Here is a 26239-nt window from a genome sequence, read left to right on the forward strand (position 1 = left end):
TAAGCGCTGCCCCGCCGAGCTCCTACAAAGCGAACCCACCGGGTTCGTTCGTCCCCGGTGCCGCCCGCCACCCCCGCCGGGCTGCAGCTCTCGGGGCGGCACGACCGGCCCCCGGATGGGGGGGTAGACGTGTCCGGTGACCCCGGGGTCTGCCGAGCCCTGCTGGAGATAACCAGAAGTTTCCAGCCGCCCAGCTCTCCGCCGTCCCTCCTCCGCGTCCTTCCTCCTCCTCCTCCGCGTCCCTCCCCCCGTCCCTCGTCCCTCCTCCTCCGCCGCCCCCCGCCCCGCCGTTTCCAGACACTTCCAGCCCCGCCGCCTCCGCCCCCCCGGGCCCCGCGGCGGATAAAGCCGCCGGTCCGGCGCCCCCGCCCGGCACTGGGCACTCGCCACGGCCCCCGGCCCCCGGCCAGCCATGAGCGCCGCCGCTCACTCCCCACCGCCTCCACCGCCGCAAATGGAGGGCAGCGCCGAGCCGCTGCCCCCCGGCTGGGAAATCAAGATCGACCCGCAGACGGGCTGGCCCTTCTTCGTGGATCACAACAGCCGCACCACCACCTGGAGCGACCCGCGTCTGCGGGCGGCGGCGGCGCAGGTACGGCGGGTGGTACCCCCCCCCCCTCCCCGGTCTCCCCGTCCCTGTCCCGTCCCGGTCCCGTCCCGGTGGGGTGGGCTGGGGGGGGCCCGGGCGCTCCCCCCCCCCCCCCCCCCAAGCGCATGGCAATGCAGTGAGGGCAGGAGCTGCCTTTTGTCTCTGACGCACTGCAGTCCCTTTTTTGTGCATTAAATCATTTGATACCTCGGCCCTGTAATGTTTATTTAAAGTTGGTTAAGTCCACCCGGCCTGCCAGGGAAGACGGGAACCTTGATTTATTTTTCAGCTGTGAGCAGCCCAAACAATGAACGCCCTTAAAAAAATTAAGAAGCCCGGCCCGGACTTTTACTTGTCAAGTTTTGTTTTCCCTTTTTATTTTTTTTTGGCTGGTCACAGAACTATCTCAGTAGCTGTCTGGTCTGGTTTTGTTCTTAAGCATGCTCAGAGAAAAGCCGTATCTTAGTCCAAATATGTCCATGGAAGGAGAGGCGCGGAGGAGAGAGCCTGTGATTTTGTCGGGGCCCTCACGAACGGCCCCGTCGGGTCAAATTCCCTCGGTTTTGGGGAATACAGCCCCTGCGGGGAACGCAGCTCTTTGCCCCGCGCTGATATTCCCGCAGTGCAACGGCCGTCGGCAGAAAGTGCTGGAAACTCGAGCCCCGGTAGAAGTTGCGGGGTGGGAGCGCGGTTCCCCCCGGCTTTTCCACCGCTTCGCCCCGGGCACGCCGGCCTTGCCGGCTCCCCAGCCCAGCCCCGCCGCGGAACGGCTTGCGCTGGGTTTGGCCGCCCGGGGTCCCCGCCTCGAAGCGGGGGCGGGGGGGGGCTCGGCCACGTACCCGTGCGCGGAGCTCCGTGGCCGGCGCCGGGAGAGGCGGGGGCAGCCGGCGCGGAGCCTCCCGTGCGGCTGGCCGGGAGCCCGAGGCCGGCGGCTGCTGCGGGGCGGCAGCGCTCGACCCGGCCGGGGCAGCAGCCGCCTCACGGGGCCGGGGGGAGCGCAGAGAAAGCGCTGCCGGGGGCCCCCCGAGTGCGGGTGAGCCTGTGCTGAGCGTGCAAAAAAAAAAAAAAAAAAAAAAAAAAAAAAAAATGCAGCGGTTGGGAGGTACCGGCTGCCTTCGACGTGTATCTCCCAACGTGCCTGCTGCAACAACTTCTCCTGTAGCCTTACATAAAACAGGAGGATCAAAGCACTCGGTCTTTATTATTTTAAGAACTTCATGTTCCTTAAAATAGTAATTGCCCAGTTCGTGGGTGCAGACCATGACTGAAAGCCGGGTGCGAGAACAGCCTGGTGTTGAAAAGAAATGAAAGGGACGTGCTTTTCTATCACAGATTAACCCCCTTTTCGACTTCCTAAGGGCTAGTTCATTGGATCTATAAATAAGTGACATACCTCTAGTAATAATACAAAGAGGTCATAAAAAATGGAATTCCGTAATATGAATATTGATATTGGCATAGGAAGAAGTGCTTTAACTCCTTTTTGGAGGCACCATCTTCCTGCTGTAACGAGGCACCTGTTAACACTGGCTGTTGTGGCAATAAAAATAATAAATAGTATGTTTTATAAACCATAAAACCTACTGGAGAGGAAAAGTGCACTTTTGTTATGGAAGTACTACTTGAAACTAACCCATTTAACAGAAAAGTCACGTTTAAGCTGCTTTCTATAATGGTGTGGAAAGAGGCTTTGAAGTACTCTGATGGATCAGTACTCTGCTTGAGTGGGTGCCTGAAACAAAACAGATTTTCACCCCTATCTGATGTGAAATCTGTGGTAATGAAGAGTGCCTCTTCTTCTGCCAACTTGCAAGGGTTATTACAGATAGAAAAAGTTGCACCTGCTTTTGAATGGCTTTTGTGGGATACACTTTCTTCCAAACAGGAAAATCTGTTACTGCTCACTATAAGCGGGAACGTGTGTATGCTTTGGGATTGTTCATGGGGAGGGAGAGAAAAGCTTCCGGAGATGAATACAGAAAATTATTGACTTTGGGGAGTTCCCGTTTAACGTTCAAAGAAAAAAACCTCTGGTTTATGGTGATAGAAGTTGTGTGTAACTGATCTCATACAGCCATTTGTCAGAGCCTTGAGTTAAGAATATCTGCTGGAATCAGTGGACAGCTTCTGAAATCGTTTGTTTAAGTACCAGTATATTTCACGAAGACACGTACTACTTAGAAAAAGAATCTCAGAATCAAGCCCAAGGAAAGTATTTCTCTTCCTAAATAGTATTTTCTTAGCTAGACAATGCCAGAGAAGACAGATTACCCAATGACATTGAATTTGAAATCCAGCAGTGATTTTTTTTTTTTGAAGCATTAGATTCTTTTTTTTTTTTCTTTTTAACCTAAACAGGTAGGAAGAACAAAATCACAGGCACTGGCAGAAAGAAAGACTAGATATGAACAGCTTTCTGATTTCCCTCATTCTCAGTCTAGCTCAAATGAGAACTTGGGGCTTTTAGAAGTGATCTGAGAATTGCAAAAGCTAACTGCATGTGTCAGAATTCATGCACCTTTTCAAGGATGATTATACAAAGATCAAGCTTGTACTGGCTTTATCGCTGCCTTGCTTTCATTGAAATCAGCCAGTGAAACTAGCAATTTTTTTATCACCTTTATGATGGTCTTTAAATAACCCTTACACTATGGCCATCAATATTCTCTCTCTGAATATTTGTTCTCTTTCTGAAGAGACCTAGGCAACGAAATGAGGCATTGCACTAAGTGGACAATGAATGGAGCACAGGTCTAAAGCTAACTGAGCTTTTCTAGCTAAGTAATATAGCTGAGACAGTATTAATAATGAAGTCCTTTTTTTTCTTTTTTTTTTTTTTTTCCCCAAGTAGTTGGTCTTGGTCTTCTCACTTACCCTAGGCTTGTCATCAGTGTGACTATGCTGACTGCAGTAAACTGTCAGAGATAATCAGGTAAAATGAGAAATGGCTCTTCTAAAATTTTAAACCATGACAGAGCCATTTTAGATGAACGGAACCAGACCTTGATTTTGCATTTAACCAGACCTTGATTTTGCATTTAACTACGTATTTTAGATGTGTTCATCAATTCAGATGGCGCTCTGTTATTTCCTCATTCAGTCTGGTCTTTTTTTACCCACGTGAAGGATGGCTGTCCTTCTTCTGCATGTTTAGCTCTTACTTGTATGAAATCATTGCAGTATAAGGCTGGACTAGGGAGACTTTCCTGAGAAAGAACAGAAAATCTCGCACCATACTCCAGAGAGAGATAAGCCGTGACTTTGCAAATGACTGAAAAACATTTATTAACAAAAACTCTTGGTAGACTAATGATTTTCTTCCAAGTGTCTAATTAGTTAATAGTAAGACATTCAAAGAATAAGGTACAATTGATGTCGTGAAGCATGTATATGCATACTTTCACTAAAAAAGTGTTTACTAGCAATGTCATTCTTCTTTCTATCTTTGCTTTGGTAGAATTACTGATTTCTTACGCTTATCAGTTGTTGGTATTTTCTATGTTAAGTTACGCCATCACAGCTCAGCATACTTTCTGCAGGGTTGTCTTATAATGTTAGATTGTTTACTTGGTGTTCCCCAAAGTGTTGCTAAAAATAGATTATGTTTAAAGAAGAAAACAGAAACAAGGCTTGTGTAAGTATTTATTGATGCCCCTTCCATATGTTGTTTCCACATGCAGTAAACCCAATGGGAAATACTGCAGCTAAAAATAGGCCAAAGGAATTGACTGTGCTGAGCTTCACTGAACTAATACTACAGTGATCGATAGCTCACTAATGCCTTAGGTTTGAGAAGCTGTACCAGCCAGCCACAAAGTCTGGGAGTAGTCATAAAAGTGATATATTCATTGGTTGCAACAATGACTGCGCAGTCTAAACAAAGGAGGAAGAAGCCATTTTACCCTTGTACTAATGGCTTCGTTGGTATTTGGGGAACAACTAACTACACCGTTGGTATTTGGCGAACAACTAACTACACCTAAGTTTCCCCCCTCACCCTTCATGACTGTTGCATCTCTTTTCTCTCTGCTTCCCCAAAATAAGTCTTAAGTCACTCAATTCCCATCTCTTTAGCAGTGAACTTATTTTTGAGCACTGACTTCTCACGTTCGAGTTGACTGAAAAATTCTTGGTAGACCAAATTAGAAATTGCATTGAAAGTTCAATACAGCCTTGCTGCGTCTTTTGCAGTGGTTCACATCAGTGGAAGGGAATGTAAGACTAGGTAACAATTTAAGTCTCTCTTACCTGCAGTGGTTTTTACATTACTTATGCTGATGTGCATTCTGTCACAGTCAGGTTAATAAACTAGTTACTGGATTAAAAAGGTACTGTACATAAAAGGCATAATATGTAGGAGTGGTGAAATTATCAGTAGGGAATTTTTGGAGGGTTGTGTACTGGCTTTGCCCAGATGCCCTGAAGCTGCTTTCTGTAGTTCAAATTTAAAGCCCCCCTTGATAGAACATGGTAAGCAGGGAGTTAATTTATGGAGATACCAACTAATCTGAAAACAAGGGGTGGATCAAATTGGAAATAAGAGAAGGGAACACAAAGAAATGACGCTAGAAATAACACGTCAGTGTCTGGGCAATCATGCAAGAGGAAAAGCAAGGAAAGTTTTGCATGGTTCTGTGTAACTCCTGACACAGCATACCTCTTGTCTAAAGGAGAAAGGAAGAATACTTGTGCCAGGTGGCAGTGTTCTTACCTAGGAATCATATTTTTAACACAACGTACACAAACCATGATAAGGCAGGTAAAAGTCCAATATGCTTGGGGGTATATAGACACTATCACCTTCTAGGTAAGCTCTGTCCCCATCTTTTTCTGTGGCAGCTATGCCCTTTCTTCATGCCAAGTTAAATATAAATATCAAATAGAAGAAATGGCTTGTTCACAGAAATTACATTACTTAATTATAGGCGAAAAAGGCTGTATCTTCAAATAAGTTGCAGAAGCTGTTTGATTGGGGGGGGGTGTAATTTTTTTTTTTCCTTCTTGGTTTTACAGACAGGAAAATGAGACATGGGGTGGTGAAGCGACTTGTCTAACATCGCCTGGTAGGTCAGGTAGCACAAAAGTACGTTTTTAGGGTTGATGGCAAAGCCTTATAATTGATAAATAGGGTGCAGTGTAGCAAGTGTTTTTATACTGTTGGAAAATTGCTGTTTAAGGAAGTGAAGTCAGAAAACTGCTGTGTACAAAATGAAATTTAGATGAAAATGTAGACCCTGACTATAGCCTGTGAAATTCATAGCTGACTCTTCGACTGTTAGCTGCTTATTGTCCTTTTTGTTGTTCTTGTTGTGCTAATTCTTGAGGCTTGTACTTTCTTCCATGTTCCAAATTTCTGGCTCACAGCTAATAGCAGGGAAGCAACAGGTTGACCACTTGCTTGTTGGGTAAGCAGGCAGTGAACAGAAATAACTGAATAAAGTGTGTCATTCTCATCACCCTTGACAAGGATATTTCTGTTAGCGCTCTAAAGGGCTTTTCTTTAACCCCGTCCATTAAAGCTGACAGGATGGGTGGTGATACCAGAGCTCTCTAAGAGCGCTGCGCTCTTTGTAGCAGTCATTGCTTCTTTGAACATGTTCAGTTTGGCCCATCAGATGCTTTTTGTGCAAGGGCCAACTTCCACTCCTGGGCATAAAGGGCAAGTGTTGTCATGTCTGAGCCAAGGCATTTTAGCCTAAGAAAGAATCATATTAGTGATCAAAAAAGAACAGTTTTAGTTCCTGAAACAAGACTGGTCTGCAAGATAGCCAACATATTTGCTCCAATAAGGCTCTGTGTTCTGGAAAGCTTAGGACTAGATTTCTTCTTCAATCTTTAATAGTGTCTATTTATTTCTAGTGACATCATTGCCCTTCATCAGTTAGAGCATATGTTAATGGAATACTTGCATAATACAACATGATAATTACAAGAGAGAACAAAAGGCCTATTTGCCTACACATGTGTATGTTAGGAAATAAAACTCAGCATTCAACAAGTAAAACATCAAAAGCAGCTTGGTGTATAAATGGGTTACATGATGTGACCGACATGAAGCTCTACTGAGACAGCTCATGCGACTAAGCTTATTCATGGTTTTCTTCAGTCATTAGCTAATGATATCTTGCTCAAATGCCTATGTGCTCAGTGTATATTTTTAAGCACAAATTGTGAGTAAAAGAGGGAGAATGTAAAAATCTTCAGTGGCTGAAGCACGGCAGTAGGAAGTTAAGAGGTCAGCAGTGAGAGCAAATCACTCTCCACCTTCCCACTTGTATACTACTCTGGGAAGTATTAATGAAACATACTTTATAGTAATGTTGTACTATTAATATGCTTTAACACAAAGCACTGTTGAGAAACTTTTTAGTACTTTAGTCAAGTTACAAGGAATACTTGGATATGCTGATCTCTAGTGGAGTAGTTTTGATTTGTCTGTTAGTGTAACAGAGAAGGGAAAAAAGTCTGGCCAAAAGTAAAATACGAGCAGGTATGGAATCCAATTCTAATGCTGAAAGTTTTGCCTTTTCCTGACATAAAATGGTATATGTTTTTAATAAATAGAAATGGTATGTCATTCTTAAATTTAACTGTTGGGTACTACTGGCTTTGGTTATTCCTGGAAATTTCTGAGGAAAAAAAAGATTTGAGTATATGTGCAAAGAAAACTTAGTTGTTGTATCTCAGTCACTCAGTTATATTGTATTCTGTTGTGAAAGAACAGGATTGTACTACTCCCTTCTTTCTAAATATATAGGATCTGGGCTTAAAATCATGGGAAGTATGTTCTTAAGTCAGATTTTGTCAGATACTGGCATTTTCTCAGGCATTTGAGCAACCAAAATACTTCTTATTTGAATGATACTCTTTACAGCAGCAGCTTAAAAGTTCAGAAGCATACTGAAGTCAGTAGACCTTCTGTTTGCATACAGAAAGAGATATTTCATCTCTTGGTAATGTTCATAAAATTTGCGTTCCTTTGCTAGATAATATTTACAAAACAAGTACAATTTAAATATTTGCACTGTTGCTCTGCAAGAGCTACAGGGGTGCTATATGTGTATATAATACATACATGCTTTAGAGGACTCATTATTTGTTGTACAGTAAATTTATCAGTACAGGTCAAGAAAAATGCAAGTCTGTGATAGCAGCAAAACTTGCTTTTTAACTTCTGTAGACCATTTTAGTATAAGAAGAATGAAAAATGTATTATGCAAGCAGTCTCAAAAGGGGATTCCAGTTTCGATACAACTATTCAAGTAATCTAGCATGCATACAGAATACTGTGACGAATTTAATTCTATTGGTACAGCCATCTGGATGACTGCAATGGCAATTTGCTAACATCAGCCGTGACTGAATTTGCAGGTTTCTGTGTTTCAGTCTGGAATAATACTTGAGCAGTCACTGGGGCACATAAGGAGTTACGCCATTACCCACTCCAGATAGATAGTACAGCTGTACTGGGAGTTTTGTTGCAAGGTTATGTTTTTTCTCCTACTGTCACTTTTTTATTCCAATGGCACACAGTGTCAGAACTCGCTTAAAATCTGAGCAAGTTTTAGGATTTTAGCGTCACTCCTGATGGTGCCCTTCCCATGGGAAGCCAAGAGTAGGATGTGGGGGTATGAAGTGTTTTTTCCAGTTGCACAACTTGTGCTGGCTGCACCTTTATTTATCATGGTGATGGCCTCACAATAGAAACACATGTCCTGGTCCCGAGAGGTGGGGGTGCTGTCATTCCTCCTGAGCAGATCTCCCAGGATGGCTCGGTTGTCCCACTCGCAGCTTGTTCAAAACACAGCAATGCATTTTTTTTTTTTCTCGTGTTTGACTGGCAATGATGACTCCTTTACACTTGCTCAGTGCCTCCTGAAATGGTGGATCAGGTCTGAGTTTCTGCTGGTGTTTCTGAAATGTACCTGAAGTGTAGGCCAGGACTGTTGTTAAAATTTCTGGGCTGCTCAAGGGAGTTTTTTGCACTTTTGTGCTCCGTTCTTTTTGGGGATTCTGTCTCTTAAATATGAAATAAGCATGTGATCACAGCTGGGATTCCTGCAGTGCTGACTGTCAGCCCTGCTACTTATAGGAAAATTCATCAATATTCTGTTGCTTATAATTACTCTCAATTTTATTGCCAAAGAACTTGTTTCTTTGGGTGAGGGCAGGAGAAATTTACTTTAGTTTTTAGTGCTGAAATCTGAGTTGGGTTCCTGGTTTTTATACTTGAACTGGGAAGGATGATGGACTAATGCTTGTCATTCATTTATTGGTCATATCTCTTTGTGCAGATTTGTGTTAAATGTGAGCTCTGAGCTTTTTCAGAAAACATGCTTGTTACTATAATGAGCAAGAACTATGTTTGATAGAAGGCAAATAAAACCAAAAATGGCAGTTTTTGGTCTCCCATCTGGCTGTCCTGTGAAATTTAGGAATTTGGGAAAGTGTTCAGAGGGAATCCATGAATCTCTTATCCATAGCATTACTGCAAGAGTTTTTCAGAGTTCAATTCCATTCCTCCCCCCTTGACACAGTGTTCCCAGGCACACCTGAGCTTCTCCTGAAGTCTTCCAGAACCTGTTTGTCCAGGCTGGAAACACAGGCTCCCTTGCACAAAACAGAACTGCTTTGGCCAAATGCCTGACGATGGGGGTATTGGGATCTGCATGCACTCACTGTAGTGCTGGATTCTCACTAAAAACAAACACAAACCACTTGCAGCCATCTACCTGAACCCAAGGCCTCTTCAGTGTTCGGTCATGGTCCTGCAGTGTTGTTCCTCAGTGCAGGGTGTTTCAACATACATGAATTTTGCGTGTTCATGGACATATGAAACGGTGCGAAGAAAGGGAATAGGAAAGAAGAAGCAATGTTGAGGATGCGGTATTACAAACTAGCTAACATAAGCAACTGTTTATAGAGTTAAATATTAATTGAAGAGGACAATGTGGATCAGGAAGAGCAGTTGTGATGAGAGCACTTTTCCTAAATCTGATCTCTCTGCCTCAGAGTTATTGATGGTGGAAAAAAAAAAAAAAGGGATGCTGCATTTGTTCCTTTACTGAGGACTGCTCCAATATGACTGCACTGTTAAGAGACACACACAAAAATTCCTCTGTGGTTAGCAGACCTGACTACAGGGGAAAAAAAGGCTGGAACAAAGGACCAACTTGAAATACTAACTTTCCACAGGAGCAGCACAGGTTGTCTGAAGCTGTAAGAATAAATGACAAATTATGAGAGTATAGTTTATGATGTGGTTCTTCAAGAGCGCCCAGTGTTTCCATTAAAAAAAAAAGTATTAAACTTGCTAGAAGTTTCACTTCAGATCCAAACTGAGTGGTTTGAAAAAGCAGTCCAACCTGATTTTTCTTTGGTTTTGGGCTGCTGCTTTAGTATTCCTTACCAGGACTTAAGTTGCAGCGGCAGATTTCTCAAATTGCTGAGACAGTTCAAAACGAGGGCAGCCTCAAGGGTCTGAAAATGAAGACAAGGGAGGGGAAGCCCATGGTCAGACTCCTAGGAGGGGGTTCATGGAGGGTGAGGGGAGTGGGATGCTGTTGTTGTTGAAGCATTGGCAATGATGTATCATTGTGGATTACTCCAGAAGATTTAAGGTCTTATCCCCAAATGGAGCAGTTCAAAACATTGCAGACCCCTAAAATGCTGAGAGAGAGGAGCGGGCAACTAATCCCTTAGGGCAGATCTGTTGTACACTCAGGTGGAGTGGAGCACCTGTGGCTGAGAGCCTTCTCATGTCAAGGCATCTGTAGGTGCTGGTGGCCCACCCAGCTCCTAAACCCTCCCCAGCACCGACCCTTCCCGCAGGGAGTCTGACAGTGCTGCAAGTGAGTGAATCTCCTTTTTATAGCCGTGGGAGCCGTGCCTGTAGGTGGGGTGGCTGGCTGTGAACTCTCCGGTTACACCCGCAGCCTGCTCCCTCCCTGTTGGGGAGACTGTGCGAGCAGCTGGTGTACGCTGGGTGCAGAATGCATCGAGTCAGCGTGGAGCGAGTGGCAAGGTGCTTCTTCCGACTGTCGAATCATCGGTTTCCCTCCCTGCCCGGCAGCCTGCTCGGCTCCGCTCGCCCGGCAGACATTTGGCTCTGACGCAGCCTCGCATTGTTGCTAGCTGAGCGCACCTCAGATTTATTTTCCGGTGAATGCAGTTTGCTGGCGTGACTGCGCGTCCCTCCAGATCCCGGGAGAGGTGGCTGCCGGGAGTGCTGCGGATTCAGGGTTATGCTGGTAGAAGGTGAACTGGCAAATGCTTGTTGGTCCTTGGGGTCCTGAAGCCCCTAGACGGCCTGCGTTCAGCAGAGGAATGTGGTTTCCTGGTATGGTGAATTTAAAATGACTCATCTGTCACCGGTGGATCCCAGTGCAGACCTTGGCATGAGATCATCCTTGTTCTGCAACTGGAAAAGCCAACTTCAAATTACTTCTCTCTGCGAACTTTCTAGGCCTGGCTCTCCTCTATGCCTCTTGCAGAATTTTTCCTTTGTTTGTGAAGGGTTTTTTAATGAGTAAAAGGAAGGGCAACATCAGGGCCTCTGACTTTTGAACTTGTTCCTTTCAGTACTTGTTATCTTTATTTTATTAGCTTACCTAAATAATAGCCTTTATTCTCTGCAATATCATGGTTCACAGGAATTCTCAGAAATTACTTTTTAAGGGGATACTGTCATGTAGGAAGAATGCTCAAAATCTGGTTGGTAGAAAAGTTAATTCTTAATGAATTAGTATATTAATGTGTACAGAAGTGACATTAAATATTTTCGCAGCTTAAACACCTCTTTAAAAATAGGGTTTCCAACACTTGCACCATATGTCCCCTTATTAAATTCTCCTCTTACTGAATAATGACATTACCCTCTGAATGACAGAGGTGCTTGTTATATGATCTGACTTAGAGATACATCTGGAACTTGGCCCTCGCAGGGCCTCAAAATAGAACAACCGATGCAGGAAGAACTTACTAGAGGACTTGTGAGGGCTCTTAGTACAAACCACTTCCACCCTTGCCAGAGCTTTGACATTGTCCAGTGAGCATACTCAGACAATGCAGGGATTTATTTTTTTCTTGCATTTCAGTGTTTTCCTCTTTGTTATGCTATCCTGTTGCCCCCTTCTCTCTCATCTGATATTTACTGACATGGATCCTCCCGTAGATGAAAGTGAATATATCCCTCAGTATGCGGCATTAGTAACTCTTTAGGTAGCCAGTGGGAAGAACACCACCAGCAAACCTCGTGCTTCTGATGGGATTAGGCTTCCCTGAAAGTTTTTTTTGTCAGATGTTATCTATAGCACTGGGTGGGTTCTGAGAGGTGCTAAGGAAATGTCTCTGGTCCCACAGGCACTTGTTTGAATTGGAGGAGCTCCATCTGAGGGGGGTGGGCTGGTAGCTAAATGCAAGTGCTACATGCAAAATCAGAAACCCTGTTGTAATTAGACAGGTATTTCAAAGCCTTAAGCTCGTATTTGTGAGAAGTGAGGGTGAAAGACTCATACATAAGCAGTTTTTTTAGCTTACTCTCTTCTCTTGCCTGCAGATCTGGAGTGTTAACACCTGCTATTAGCTGCCCTGCATGAACCCAAGAGGGTCTGAACTTCTGATACACAGCTGATACTGCTTTTAGGACAGACCTGTAGGGCAGCTTTTTCTCACCAGGTGTATTGAGCTGAGCTACCAGCAAGTGCTATGTGATGTTTTTAACTTCTAGGAAGGCCAGTCATCAGCAAATGGTCCATCTCGTGATAGCCCCAAGCAGCCACAAGCAAGAGAAGGAAACATGGGATACCCCAAGCTCCGGGCTGGTTATATCCCTATTCCCGTCATCCACGAGGGCATCGATGGCAGACAGCAGCACCCGTGCTTTTCTGCTCCGCAGCCCGGTGTGCAGCGATACAAGACAGAAGCCGTGCCTACCGCGGTGCAGGCACAGCCACCTCTGAGGGGGGCCTATGTCGGCCCCGAGTCCCCTCCACGGGGACCGACGGAGGCTTCTCAGACAGATAAGCAATGTGGACAGACAACGGCAGCTGCAGCAGCCCAAGCGCCGGCCACACACGGACCCGAGGTAACTTGTCAGTGTTGCTGGGGTGTGTTTGCATTGGTCTTCGCAGCATTTACGACCTGAATGTCACACGGGTAGTTTATCCTTCAGAAAGCCGAACTTGCCACAGGATTACATTTTCCCAATACTTCCAGAGTATTAAAATGCAAAAGTGCACAGTCACGGCAGCATAAATACGTAATGTTTTTAGCATCGCCCGCTTTCATTCTGGAATGATTCTGCAGAAACAAATGCATGTAAATAGCTTCTGCAGAAAGGGAGCCTCTGAGCCGTGCAGGTCCTGCAGCAGGGGAGGATTGTTTTAGGGTTTATTCTAGTTCCACCAGAAGCGGAGGATACAGGTAAGTCTCTTGTGTTCTGCACCATGAGTCAGAAACTGAAGTGAACAAAGTGGGAGAGGAAAAAAAATGGAAGTGGCCAGTTAGCTAACAGCCCAGGCCATTTTATAAGTTGTACTGCTGTGATCTTTGCTTTCCAATTCAATACTTCAGTTGTATTAACTGTATAGATTTACATATATACAGCTTTAAAAGTGAATTGTAAAGTATTTTTGTCATTCAGTGGCATGTTAAAATACTTCCAAACTATGAACTTCTTTTAAAAAAATAAATAAAGCAAGCAGGGTGATTTTTTTTTTTTTAATCTCAGAAAGTGGGATTTTGGTTTTCCTGTTCTCTCTAGAGAATTAGAAGAATTGGTATTCTGGTAATATATGGAATTATCAACCTCATTTTTATTCAAATAAGATGAGCAGGAAATTCAGCCTTCACCAAGCTGAAAATATATCATCAGGTCTGTAATTCAGCAGTGGTGGCTTTCTCTGAAACCTGTTCAGAGTCTGAACAACATAATTAAAATTCTGTTAGCAGGTTTCTCGGCTGTCTTGACTAATAGTGCCTTGTCCATGCAGTACCAGGACAAAGGGCTCGGCTTTTCGTCTCCCAACACGGTACAGCTTTGTACACAGAGTGGCTTCAGGAACATGTCTCCTGTGCCTCTTACTGAATGCAGTCCTCTGAGAACTGCTGAGGACCTCAGAACTTACTGTTACAAACTTAGGCAGTGCAGTGTGGGTATCAACTGACCAGAGCCTGTGACTGTGCCTTTAAACCCCATGTCAACAAGGCCACCAGTAGTGGCAGCGATGGGTACCATGATACAAACTAGCATTTACTTATTTAAGGCTGCTGTTTCATGGGCAGCTGAGTGGTTCACCAGCACCAAAGGAGGGGTCTTGGTCCCCTTCCTGCCTTGCCTGGCCTGCCCTTCTCATGTCTTCTGGCTGTGTCGTCCTGCCCTCTCCTCTGCCAGCTCCAGTCTGACCTGGCCTTTCACTGAGCTGTGTAACAAACCCATCAGGAAATCAGTTTTTTTCCTCTTACTTAGTGAGTGAAACTGGTCAGAGAATAGCCTGACAGCTGCTAGAGTTGGTGCAAAGTAGGTGAGGTGAGGGATTGGCATAGCAGGAGGTGGGAGGGAGCTGTGAGCAAACAAACTACCTTTCCCCAAACTACAGCCCTACAACGTGGAACATGCCAGAAACTGGATTCTGCAGCAAGCCTGATGCTTGCTTCTGTTAACAGCAGGTCTAAGCTAGTGCAGCTCTTGCTGCTGGTGCCAAGGGGCTAAGAAGGTCTTAGGAGGGAAAAGGGGGCATTAGCCGTATGTTCATTGCCATAGCCTGCTACCAAATTAATTACATGATTTAAAAACCAAACCAAACAAAATCTATTAGTGTGACCAGAATCAGAATTCTAAATGTGTGCCTCTGTTAGGGGTTTGTTTTTTGTCTCCAGCATATAATTTGTTTGCTTAACTTTATTTTACCTCAAATTTAACAGGTTTAGACAGGAAGAGCTATGCAAAAGCAGCAAACGTTCTGACTGAGTATCCACTCCCTGCTTATTTGAGGGCTGGGAATGCTGTAGCTCAGGTTTCTACTTGCTATAATGATGCTCTCTCAACTTCTGTGGTTTGTCTAGTGAGGCCCTTGGCCAAAAAAACAAGGAAGTGGATCCCGTGCATGATGGAAATATGAGTTCAGTTTCTATGACCATCTCCTTGTTTTCTCTTTGGAAATGAAAAGTACTGTGAGCACAAAATGGTTAAAGTTTAATAATAGATTTTGTTTTCGTGGCAGCCTCAATCTCCTGGAGCTTCTGATTCTCCAACGGTTTCCCCTCAGTCCTCTGGCAGACCCAACGCAGGAGGCCATCAGCTTCCTCGCGGTTATATTCCAATTCCTGTGATCCATGAAAATATCCAACGGCAACCAACGCAAGTCTACCATCAGGCACAGAAGACACACTACCCTGCCCAGCAGAGCGAATACCAAGCCCACCAACCAGTGTTTCACAGAATTCAACCAGATGAGAGGGAGCCTAAGACAACACGAGCGCAGTCTCCCTTCAGAGTGTCTCAGAGAGGCTCATCGAGCCGTGAAAGTTCACCGGCCAGAGTTACCACCCAGATGCAGCCCCCAGCTCCCATCAGAGTGCAGACAGTTGTAGACAGACCCCAGGTATGTAGAATGGTGAAGGGAATTACCTGCCAGGTATTTTGTTCAGTGTGGCTAGAGCTGAAAAATTAGCTTGTACTAACAGGTACATGAAAGCATGTAAAGCAGTCTCCATTTCCAGATTTAAACAAACCGGGAGATACTGAGATAATATTAGCAGCAAGTTGCCTTTCCGCCTATCAGGATTATGGAGTCTTTGGATCACTGAAATATGATTTAACACACAATTTGATTTTCCTCTCATCAGAGTATAATTTGATGTAATTATACTGAGGTCACTGATGTTGCATTATGTTTGTGAGAAGAAAATCAGGTCCATGGGATTTGTGGCATCTATGTAAACACACCTCATTGATGTCTCAGAACCATTTAGGATAGCATCAGATGCACAAATTAATTTTAGTTATGAAGAAAGAGGATCAGCAAAATGTAGTCTTGGAGCTTGTTATTCTTCCTACATGAAGCATGCTCTTGCTCATAGAACATGTTGCTCATTGAACATTTTTTCCATATTAAAATTCTTAGTAAAACTACAGTTAAAGACTATGGGGAATTTGACAACTGTGAGTGTGTGGAAGGGGCTATGTATAAAAACAAGCCTTGATTTTTCTCTCTGGAGAGATTTCCCATTGAAAATGACAGGAGCAGAATTAGGTTAGTATTTTTGAAAACCCAGGTGCTAGGACAAAACCATGAAGACTTAAGATTCAATGGCATATTCTAGGTTATAATGCTAATTTATCTTTATGGGTGAGAATTTGACCTCCCTAATAAAATTTTGTATTTAATGGGTAAAGCAGTAACAGGTTGTTGGTGCAGGCCATTTACTTACTTGGTTTAAATACAAAATTAGGTATTTTACTTCAGCCATCTAAATCCATGAGAGTTGATCTAGTACCTTTCCAAAATCACTGTGTATGTGCACAAATAAGGGGCTGGCAGGGGAAGGAAAATACAGATCTCTTGAATTCCAGTTTTCTGCTAAGATTTCAAAACTAATCTCAAATTTCAAGAGATTTCTGATTTGAGGACTGTTAGATCTGTAGTAATCCTAGGCATTGTCTCTAATCGCTACAGGGTAATAAGATTGACATAGTAACCTCTGCATGTAAGTACTCTAAAGATAAAATCAGTAAAAATAAGCACTAGCAAAAAAGTGTCCTGAAAACAGGAACGGGATGAGAATAGCCTAAAATGTGATTAAAACCTAGCAAGTAGTTGGCTTTTCAAGAAGCACCAGCTCTTAGTGACATGCTGAGGATGAAATCTTGACACTGCTGCAGCCAGCTGGCTGCAACAAATCTTACTGACTTACGTCAGGTGAGGGCTTTGTTCTATGGTCCTATCTTATAAAACTGCTTGTAGGGCTGATCTTAGTGAGCATGGGCAGGGTTTGGTGGGTTGAAGTTTAATGTCTTTTGGGAGTCAATTGGTGCTTGTAATCTGCAATAGCTTGAAAACAGTAACTGAAGTCTTCAGCACAGTGCTTTTTTTTCTATTTTAAAATGGTAAAATTCAGCAATGCCTAGGAAAGATTAATTGTTTGGCGTGTGCAAAAATTGCACTTTAGAAGTACAGAAAATTGGATGTTAGGTTCTTTCTTCTTCTTTAGAAGGAAATAAGGAGCATTGTTCATTGTGTCTCAACACAAACTTGCCTTGCTCACCAGGTTTCTCAGCAAGTCCCACCTCAAGAGCCACCAAGACCATCCCCACCGCCTGAAATCAAACCTGAAAACAAGGCAGTCCCACCACCTGAAACTGAAGTGCCACCACAATGTATCCCAATTCAGGTCACCCACCAGGAACCAGATCCTAAACTACCACCCCAGAAGCCTCCAGCCATGGCAGAGAAAGCTGATAAAAAGATTCCCTGCCCAGCTAAGATTGTTCCTCCACAGGAAAGGCCCCCTCCTGAAGAAGCAGCGACACTGAAGACAGTGGAAACAGGAGAACCTCAAAAGCATCCTGGTGTTTTGAAAGTGGAGGCAATTCTGGAGAAAGTACAAATGCTTGAGCAGGCAGTCGACTCCTTTGAAGGCAAGAAAACTGACAAAAAATACTTGATGATTGAAGAGTATTTGACCAAAGAGTTGCTAGCTCTAGACTCAGTGGACCCTGAGGGTCGTGCGGATGTGCGCCAGGCCAGGAGAGATGGTGTAAGGAAGGTCCAGAACATTTTGGAAAGACTTGAACAGAAAGCAGAAGATGTCCCAGAACCTGTTCAAGTTGATGGACTTCAACCAAATTTGCCAGAGCCTAAGCCACCACAGGAAATCATGGAGATTGAACCTGTGGTAGTCAAGAGCAAGGGAGATACCAGTAATAAAGATGCTAAAGAGGAAACCAAAATGGAAAGACCTCAGCCTGAAACTAAGGAAGAAGTGTTTACCAATCTCGCCACCACGACAAACACATCTAATAATCCAACTGAACCGTAGCCATGTGCTGAAATTAAAATCTCTCAGACTTTATAACTTAAAGTGTGTTTAAGTGAATTTTAAGTTGCATGCATTTCCAGAGCTCTTTTCAACTGGTTTTTAATCAACATAGCAGCTTGGGACACAGTAAACACTTTGTGGGGGAAGGAGGGAGTTAGAAAGTAAAGCATTTATCCTTTATTCTTACACTATGTAAAAGACATGTTTCAAAAATAAACCCTGTACTGTAATCACTTTTAGATCAGCTGAGTGGAGAAAAAACCAAAACAAATACTTCAGGGTTAATATTGATGCGTGTTGTTTAGGGTGTATTCTTTTGCAGGTGATTTTTGTAAAATCAGTGGCCTGCATTGTCAGAATACCAGTCCTTCTATAAGTATAGCCACTCTTAACAGTAATGTTTTTATTTTCAATGTTCACAGTTGGGCACTTTAAGTAATGATGAATAGAAAGTGTGTAAGAAAATGTAGGGATATTTATATGTGTGCAGGACTTCGATGCTATATTTTAAGAGGGAAATAAAATAATATAGAAGCCTAATTTAGTCTTGTGGTTTTATAAGCTGGAAATGTAAGGGCGGTAATTGGTTTCAAATATACTCTTCTAAACATGGAGATTTCTTTTAGTACACCATTGTAGTTAAAGTCTGACAGCTGCTTTCTCACCAAGACCAAAATGTGCCATTCTCCATTCACTTGCTTCCTTTTTACTGTCATTGCTGTATCACATATGTGGATTGAGGAAAGAATTTGGCGTAGCACTCCCCCCCCCCCGCCCCCCGCTGTGGGAGTCACCATTTAGCAGAAGTGTTTATAACATTAAGAAATCCATATCTACTGCTATTGTCTTACAGAAATTTACTTTACAGCATCTTAACTTGTTCTGCAAAGTCATTAGTCTTTTATTAACAACTACTGAATTTCCAGCCTAACACACCTTGTATTCATAGAGCTAATATGATTAAGAGCTAGTCCTCTCATTTTGTGAACAGTTTAAGCAATACTTAGTGGTTGTTCTAAGTGATTAGCAACTTACACTTAAGCAAGGGACATAAACCATACTTCAGCTACATCTATCTAAAATGAAAGTAGCAGAGTCAGACCAGTGCAGGATGAGTGCAAGGGAGGAAGGAGTCCTAACCAAACTCCAGAAGTTACCTTTGAGTTGTATTTGTAAAATGAACAGATCTTTTTTACCTGATAGCATATGTTTAGAGTATAGGAGGAAAACTTTAATATAGCTGTTCAAGACAATTGATTACTTATTGAATTGCACTCTGAATCATGAGATTAGATTGGAAATTATGTTTAAATCCTTCTGAAAACCTGGTTTTAAGAGGCAGGTTGAGAGTGGTCATCTAGAACTGTCACTTCATATTTTAAAATAACAATAGAGCATGTAAATTGTAATGCAACAAGTGTTTTGAAATAACAGTTGGACAGTGGACTGTCTGCTTAGTTGTAGGTAGAAGGTTGATGCTGCTTTTAGTTTCATTTTGATAGTCAACACCACCAGATAAGAATACACAATGTCTTGTAACCATTTGGCTACTCTAGCTTTTGGAGCAGCATTGTAGGCATTCTAGCAGAAGAGGTGTGAAAGTTCATCTGCCTGCTTAATTCTTGTATGAACTTACTTTGACACATTGCTTCTCCAGAATTACATTTCAGTTGAGGACATGCGTCTCTGTCATGTAACAAAAATACCTAAATTGAGGAAAATCAGCCATGGATTCTTACAATTAAGCTATAAGCAAAGTCTGCGGGAGGTATGAGGCCCTATCTTCTGGTTTCTCTTAGTAGCATACTAAAGTAATTCATATCAAAACCACCTCATTAGCTGAGATGGCAATGTGGAAATTCAGATTACAGTCATAAAAACATAGCATTTACAGGAAGTTAAACAGGTGCTATCCTTTTAAAACATGTCATCTGCTGCTAATGGAGCCTGATTCATGTTATACTAGTCAATGTTGGTCAGAGGAGGTGGAGTCAAATGTAATTACAACTGTCATGTTTTCTTCTTTTTTTTTTTTTTTTTTAAAGAGGCAAAGCTAGAGGTAGAGTTAGACTCTGCTAAGCGGTATTTTAAAAGTTGATTATTAAAGTCAGTGATACTACTGCAGAATTAGGTACCAGTTGAAATCAAGCAAGGTATCATGATCTGGCCTAATAAGGGAAAGTACATTTGGCTGCCCTGGAGCTGCCTAGCTGGACGACTGTTGCTCTGAGTCATAGTCTCTGTTTCCTCTGTTGCTCAAGAGTGAGCTGCACCCAGTCCAGCATATATGTCTTGACACATCAGCATAGCTACAAATTCTCGATATGGTTTGGGAGGAGGGAGTAGTGAAGGAGGAGGCAGATGAAGATTCCCATCCATTCCCCATAAGCTTCTGACCTACTCTTTGTGGAGCCTGCTTGCTTCCTTGCATTGGTACCAATGAAGTGGGTAGCTGGCAGAGGAGAGGAAAAAGAGCCTTCATTAACTTGTACGGTACTAGCTGGTCTGTGGCTTGACCCTGGGTAGCTAACTGGAAACTTGGCTTTGAAACTCAGGTAGAAAGTAATTAGGGTTTTAATACTAGCGATAAGAGTTATAGTACATTGCATTACTTTTCAAATACAGCCAATACAACAAATGGCAAATGTGCCGTGGAATACAAGGTGTTCAAATACACATGCTGCATTTGCAGTACCCATTTTAAAAAATGAAAATACCCTAAAGATTTTCATCAGGAAAAAAAATAAAGCTGCCTGTTACTCATTTTGAGTAAATGTCAAGCATTTGATTTATTGAAGAAGCAAATAATCCCCAAGTCAGTGAAAGAGACTGTTTCAGTTCATTTAAAAGTAGCAAGAGGGTTATGAAAAGCGTGTACACAGAATCACAGTAAAAGCTTAGGCTATTTTCTGATTGCACTATCTTGTCCAGCTAGTGATATTTTAAATGCCAGTAGTGGCCTGTTCTCTATATTTAAACTATCACAGCAGCGAGGCATTGTGTTTCCTATAAATATAGCATTTTGACTATTTACATACAGCCAAATTAGACCCTGAAGAAGGGGCAGCAGATATTTACATTGCCCCCAAGAGCATACTGAGACAAAACTGTGGCACTCTCCAGTGTCAGCAGATATCTCCCTTTCTCTGGTGGGAGGTACAAGCCCTTTATCTGGGATATGTTTTACTTCCAACTTCATGTTAGCTCAGCTGTGTTTGCAGGTAAGTTGGGGAAGGAAAGGAATACAAGCAAAGCTCCACCCAGAAGGCAGGAGAGGAGCACAGCACAGTTTGTAGAGGCAGGTCATTCTCCTGCACTCCAGTAGCAGTGTAAGCCAGTTTAGGAAAGCCCTAGTCTCAGTATCCTCAGTGAGGATATCACATGGCAATTTTTAAAATGATAGTTGAAATAATAACAAAAAAGCTTCTGGCGGCTGGCATATAGCTGCTGAAGAGGACAAAGTTTATGCTGATGAGAATATTTTAATTTCCTTGGTTTTCAATCTCCTTCCTTCGATGTGCATGTATTGATTTTCAGAAAATATGCAGGTAACCAAATAAAAGACCACTGCATCATGAACTTAAATAAGACTTCCCTTCCACACACATGAGAGTAAAATGGGCTGAGAGTAAGGGACTAGTTGTGGGCAGTAACTTCTGTGCTTTTGGTCCTGTTGTGTCCAAGTCATGAAATGCAGGTGTCTTACAAAACTAAAATCTAAATAATTCGCTGTAAACATTTAATATCGGGTCAATCTTTGGTTTTGTTCCAGAAGCTAATATTGATCAATAACATAGTTTTTCTTGACAAAAACAAATCCAGCCCTTTTGGGCCACTTGGGTAAAGGAGGCCTTTAGAAAAAGCTAATCTGAGCTTAGTAGTGCTGGCTGTAGAATACAGGTTGAAGCCCTAGTTAACCATACAAAGTATGATTTCCTGGAGCCTTAACATAAAGACTCAAAATCCAAATTTCTCTGGATATATAGTCATTAATGAAATATGAACACAATCATTTTGGCAACAGATACAATAATCTTATTGGTACTTTCACCTTCTATATTTTTCTCTTAAAGCATTTGCTTAAAGATAAATGGATGACACTAAGATATTTTAGCCTTGCTGCACAAAGAAAGAGCCTTTTATACTGGATGATTTGGATTTCCTAGCTTTACACAAATGCTTTCACAGTATTCTATATGGTATCAGTCTACACTCCTGTGAACCACTGTGAATGTGAACGGTCTGTCCACTCTTTGTAATACTAGATACAAATGTAATCGTATGCCAGCCAATGTAATCCAAAGCAAGAGTTATTTTAAGACAGGCAAGAAGCTGGTTACAAAGCAGTGGAATGTACCAATTCTCCGTCAACTACCTTTCCAGAATATATAAATAAGCAACTTCAAAAAAATAAAGACAGTAAAAATTAGAGGCTAGTTCAGTTGTTGCCTACCAGAATTTTCACTGCTGTCACCAGAAGCTGGGAATCTGCACGAAAGGAAGAGATCCAGCCTTCAGTATTCATATGCCCCTGCACCAGCAAACTGTAAAGCAAGCAGAAGTAGAGGATCATGGGTTAAATTTCAGATTATAAAAGAAAAGTGCATTTGCCACGCATATTTCAGAAAAGAATGCCAAATGGCACCAACCTGTAAAGACACACTTCACATTTCAGAGTTAAGCATCATCTCTGGTCCTTTACGTACGACATCTATACAAGGACTGTGCAGTATTGTGACGTGTTCCACAACAAATACAGAAATCACTGTTAGAATTTGCACTAATTGGTAACATTGTTGGAAGTCTCTGTAAAAAGGCCAGAGACTGAACAGACATGCAAATAAGTAGCTTCTCCTAATGAGAAATGGTACCTTTTCCAGGAATGAGGTGAGCAGGCAAGAAAAGGTAACAAATTTTGAAGTGTTACTACTATTGTATCTACTCAGTGGATAGAGGATCTGTCTGCAGGGCTGTTCAGCTGCCTTCACAAATATAAAATCAATTAAAAAAAAAAAGGGGGGGGTATCTTAGTTTTAAAACAGTAAAAGAAATACACTGAATTTAGCAACAAAGGGGTATGGAACTTTCCCTGGCTTTACTGTTGTCCCGATCCAATGTTGGGGAAGGTTTTGATATGATCCCAAGAGCGAGATTAAGACACAAACGAGGTCAAATGCCATATACCCAAAAGAGCTTTTATTATCAAAAGTACCAAAAGTGGAAAATAGTGGAGAAAATAGTGGCGATAGGATAGAATGGAAGAAAAGGCAGAAATCAAGCAAGCCATCGGGATAGGATTGCAAGGATGGTCACCACCACGGATCCAGCGGCGTCCCGTTGGTCCTCAGTCTTCGATTCTTCGGTGGTGGGAGCCCCCACGGCTTCTCTCCACGGTTTTTATAGGGCATATTTCGATGATGTCACGCGCTGCAGGTTTCATCTATCACACAACCTTCGCATGATCAACACCAGAAACCAGTATCTTGTCAGCTCCAGCCCCATTTCCTCCCCTGGATGCCTGGTACCAATTACCAATGGCCTGGTAATCGTCCTTATGGACAGAGGAGTGTCCTGCTTAAACAGGCCGTCTCAGAGACAAAGGGCTCGAGATAAACAGTTCACAGTTCCTTGAGATGACAGTCCAGTCCCTCACACCTAACAATCTTTGAGACAAACAGCTTGAGATAAAAATTCAGTCTCTTACAACTGTATTTCTGCAGCACCTGACAGTGAACAGCTTAGATTTGCAAAATCATCTACATGGATTATTTGAAGGCCTGACTTATTGCTTTTCATCATTTGGTGAACTTTGAGTTCCCATCCATTTCTGTCTTGTCAGGAAAGCTCAGCTCCTTCCATCTGCAGAAATGAGCAATATCTAGAATAATTCTCCTGTGCGTTTCCCACAGGGTTAGCAGGCAGATAATGTATGTTTTCCGCAGCCCATATAGATCTGTGGCAAAGAATATGAGGCATCAATAGTCTCTCTTGCCTCTCCAAGTGCACTGCTCAGCGTGTAAAATCTGTTAATAAGAGCCATAACATTTAACCCAGTGCGAGTTTTTCTATTTTATTTAAATAAAATTGAGATTTAACCAAGGAAAACCTAAAGCAGTGTTGCCCAGTGGCCAAAAATATGGAGATTTTTTTACTTCCAAAGGATTGATGAAATGATAACACATATCCCTAGTTAAGCATTTTAGTAGGTGTTGGCCCCAGGACCTTCCCTCAGTGTCATAATTTCTGATGAGCTCGTCTCATCTCCATTCCTGCTCTCCTCAACCGTCTTTCCAACTACCATGAAACCTTTCTTTCTTTCTCTTGGCCTATTACCTCTTAGGAAAGAGTGAGATAGAGCAGATTTGCATGTGAAGATTTCTCTTAACAATTTAGAGAGCTTGGTCAAAAGTTGGGGGTTCAACTTTATTTAGCTCTCCAATTAAAGGTGATCTTGATCCTCAGCCATTAAATTCAAATGTTTATAAAAATTTCTGCATGCCTGCATACCAGGTGTAAAGCCAACTCTTAAGACGGAACATGCCTGGAAGCATGAGGACAAAGATAAAGGTAACTGTAATTCAATCCAAATTAGGCTTCTCTCCACCCAAAATACTGAAATCACATGATTTACTGTAAAACTTTGGAATTTTGTACTTTTGAGACATGTAAGCATCTGCAATAGGTGCTGAAAGCGCACAGAAACACTACCAACTTTTAAATGGCCTCATTTAAGTATTTTATTCAGTTTTGAAGATTGTACAAATAAAGAAAAAAATGCTAGCAGTGCATCCTGATGAATAAATCTTCTACATCAGAGATATTTTATCATTCTTAACACTAGTTACTTCAATATGCTACTCTGTGAAAAAAAAGTATCATCAGGACTGAAATTTAACTGTATGGATATATTAGATTACACTAAATAAAGGATATAAGGTAGAAAGGGTTGTATAACAATATCATAAACAAATATTGCTGCCTAGAAACAGCAGGCATAGACACATTAAAATATTTAAGGTACCTTAAATATTAACTACCTAGCAACAAGTCCCTGATTACTTCAAGGAAAATATGCACTATTAGGCAAGGCAGAAATCATAGCAATTGTTATTATTATACTTTTTTTTTGCAGTAATGATTAGACACATGACTCTTGTTACATAACATACAATTACATGCATAGGCAATCCCTGCCTTAAATAGTTTATGCTTGACTACACTAAAAAACAATATATGGCTATGAAATTACAGGATACTTATTTGATAGAGCTGAGAAACTGGCTCTCTGCATCACTAAGTTCTAGTTCCTCCTATGCCTCTGATTTACAGTGTGACCATACCAACTCACTTATGTCCACACATTCCTATTTTGGTGCTTGCAACTATAATGTAGTTGTGCCATAGCACAGGCAAACATAATCTGAAGCACATTACATGACGTCGCTTGACAAGAGAACCAGGATAGGCTGTGAGTCTTACTTCCCTTGGTGTTGCTCATGTCACTTAATGTTCTTGTATGTTACTCTCATAGTGACCTACAGTGCACTCACATGAGGAGCTCCCCGGGGTTACAGCTTGGCACTGCTAAGTCTTACTGCACCACCATTACACGTTCCAAGCGTATGAGCCCAAAGGCAGAATTTCCTCCTGCAGTATTTGTAAAGCAGCTGAAAGGACTGTGATGGAAAATGGTTTCCAGTAATAGTTAAACAAACTTTCTAATCTTGCATGTGTTCATTACAGCAGTGAGTAAACATGTTGGCAGGAAGCTTACATGCTGTGGTGGCAGGCTCTAGTAGATGCCTGCATTCCTGTGATTTTTTTTTTTTAAAGCTTATAAAAGGTGTCAGGTTAATGCAGATTTGCAGAGTATTGGAGGCCTTGGGTTCCTATAGTTTTAGTTACAACAAACATTATTGACATATCCAGTGTTTTAAAAGCTGAGATACTTTCAGATTTGGCTTCCAAACTAGGTTTTGTAGAACCCTACTTGCACATGACATGCTCAAGCTTCACATAAAACCAATAACCATTTCCAGTTGGGCATCTACACAAAGACAGTAATTCCCTAGCAGAGGGATTAGAGTTTGGTTCACACCTTATAAACAAAAAAAGAAAGCCATCGGCTCATTTCTGCACCTCTTTGTTCCATAACCACAACTCTAATCCTCATTCCAAAGTTTAACTCTACTAACAGTCCTAATCCATCAATCTCTACCTGCCTCAAAAGAAATATAAGCCTGCAGACTCAGGCAGAACAAGCCTTGACTGTTTCTAGCAGCTCTTCTAGGCTGAACACTAACAGCAGTCCTTAATTTCCTGCAAGACTGAAACTGAACACAACCTAACTGAGGGAAAGGATAGTAAATAAAAGTGGAAAAAACACTGAGAAAAGGTGTAGTTTTAAATACCTTATTCTCAGCGACACCTACTTTTGAGATTATTTGACAGGTTAGCTTTTTTATGGTAGGCTTGGCTTTTCAATAGGAGGGAATGAATCAGCCCTTTACAAAATCAGGCCCTTTATAAATACTCATGCAGAAAAGGTTTACAGCTTTTACTCATTCACTTGAATTTGTGCTTTTATTGAATAAGGAATGTGGAATTTAG

At 42.3% G+C, this 26239-nt stretch overlaps 1 protein-coding gene across 1 annotated transcript; it reads left to right on the forward strand.

The window, feature by feature from the left end:
* Positions 1 to 336: 336 nt before the first annotated feature.
* Positions 337 to 18169, forward strand: BAG3 (BAG cochaperone 3). The gene is made up of 4 exons (XM_075026510.1): positions 337 to 592; positions 12318 to 12674; positions 14812 to 15192; positions 16859 to 18169. Exons 1-4 carry the CDS (start codon positions 413 to 415, stop codon positions 17627 to 17629), a joined length of 1689 nt encoding a protein of 562 aa, XP_074882611.1. The 5' UTR covers positions 337 to 412; the 3' UTR covers positions 17630 to 18169.
* Positions 18170 to 26239: the final 8070 nt, after the last annotated feature.

The sequence above is a fragment of the Buteo buteo genome, chromosome 4, assembly GCF_964188355.1.
Source record: "Buteo buteo chromosome 4, bButBut1.hap1.1, whole genome shotgun sequence".
Taxonomy (NCBI): Eukaryota; Metazoa; Chordata; class Aves; order Accipitriformes; family Accipitridae; genus Buteo; species Buteo buteo.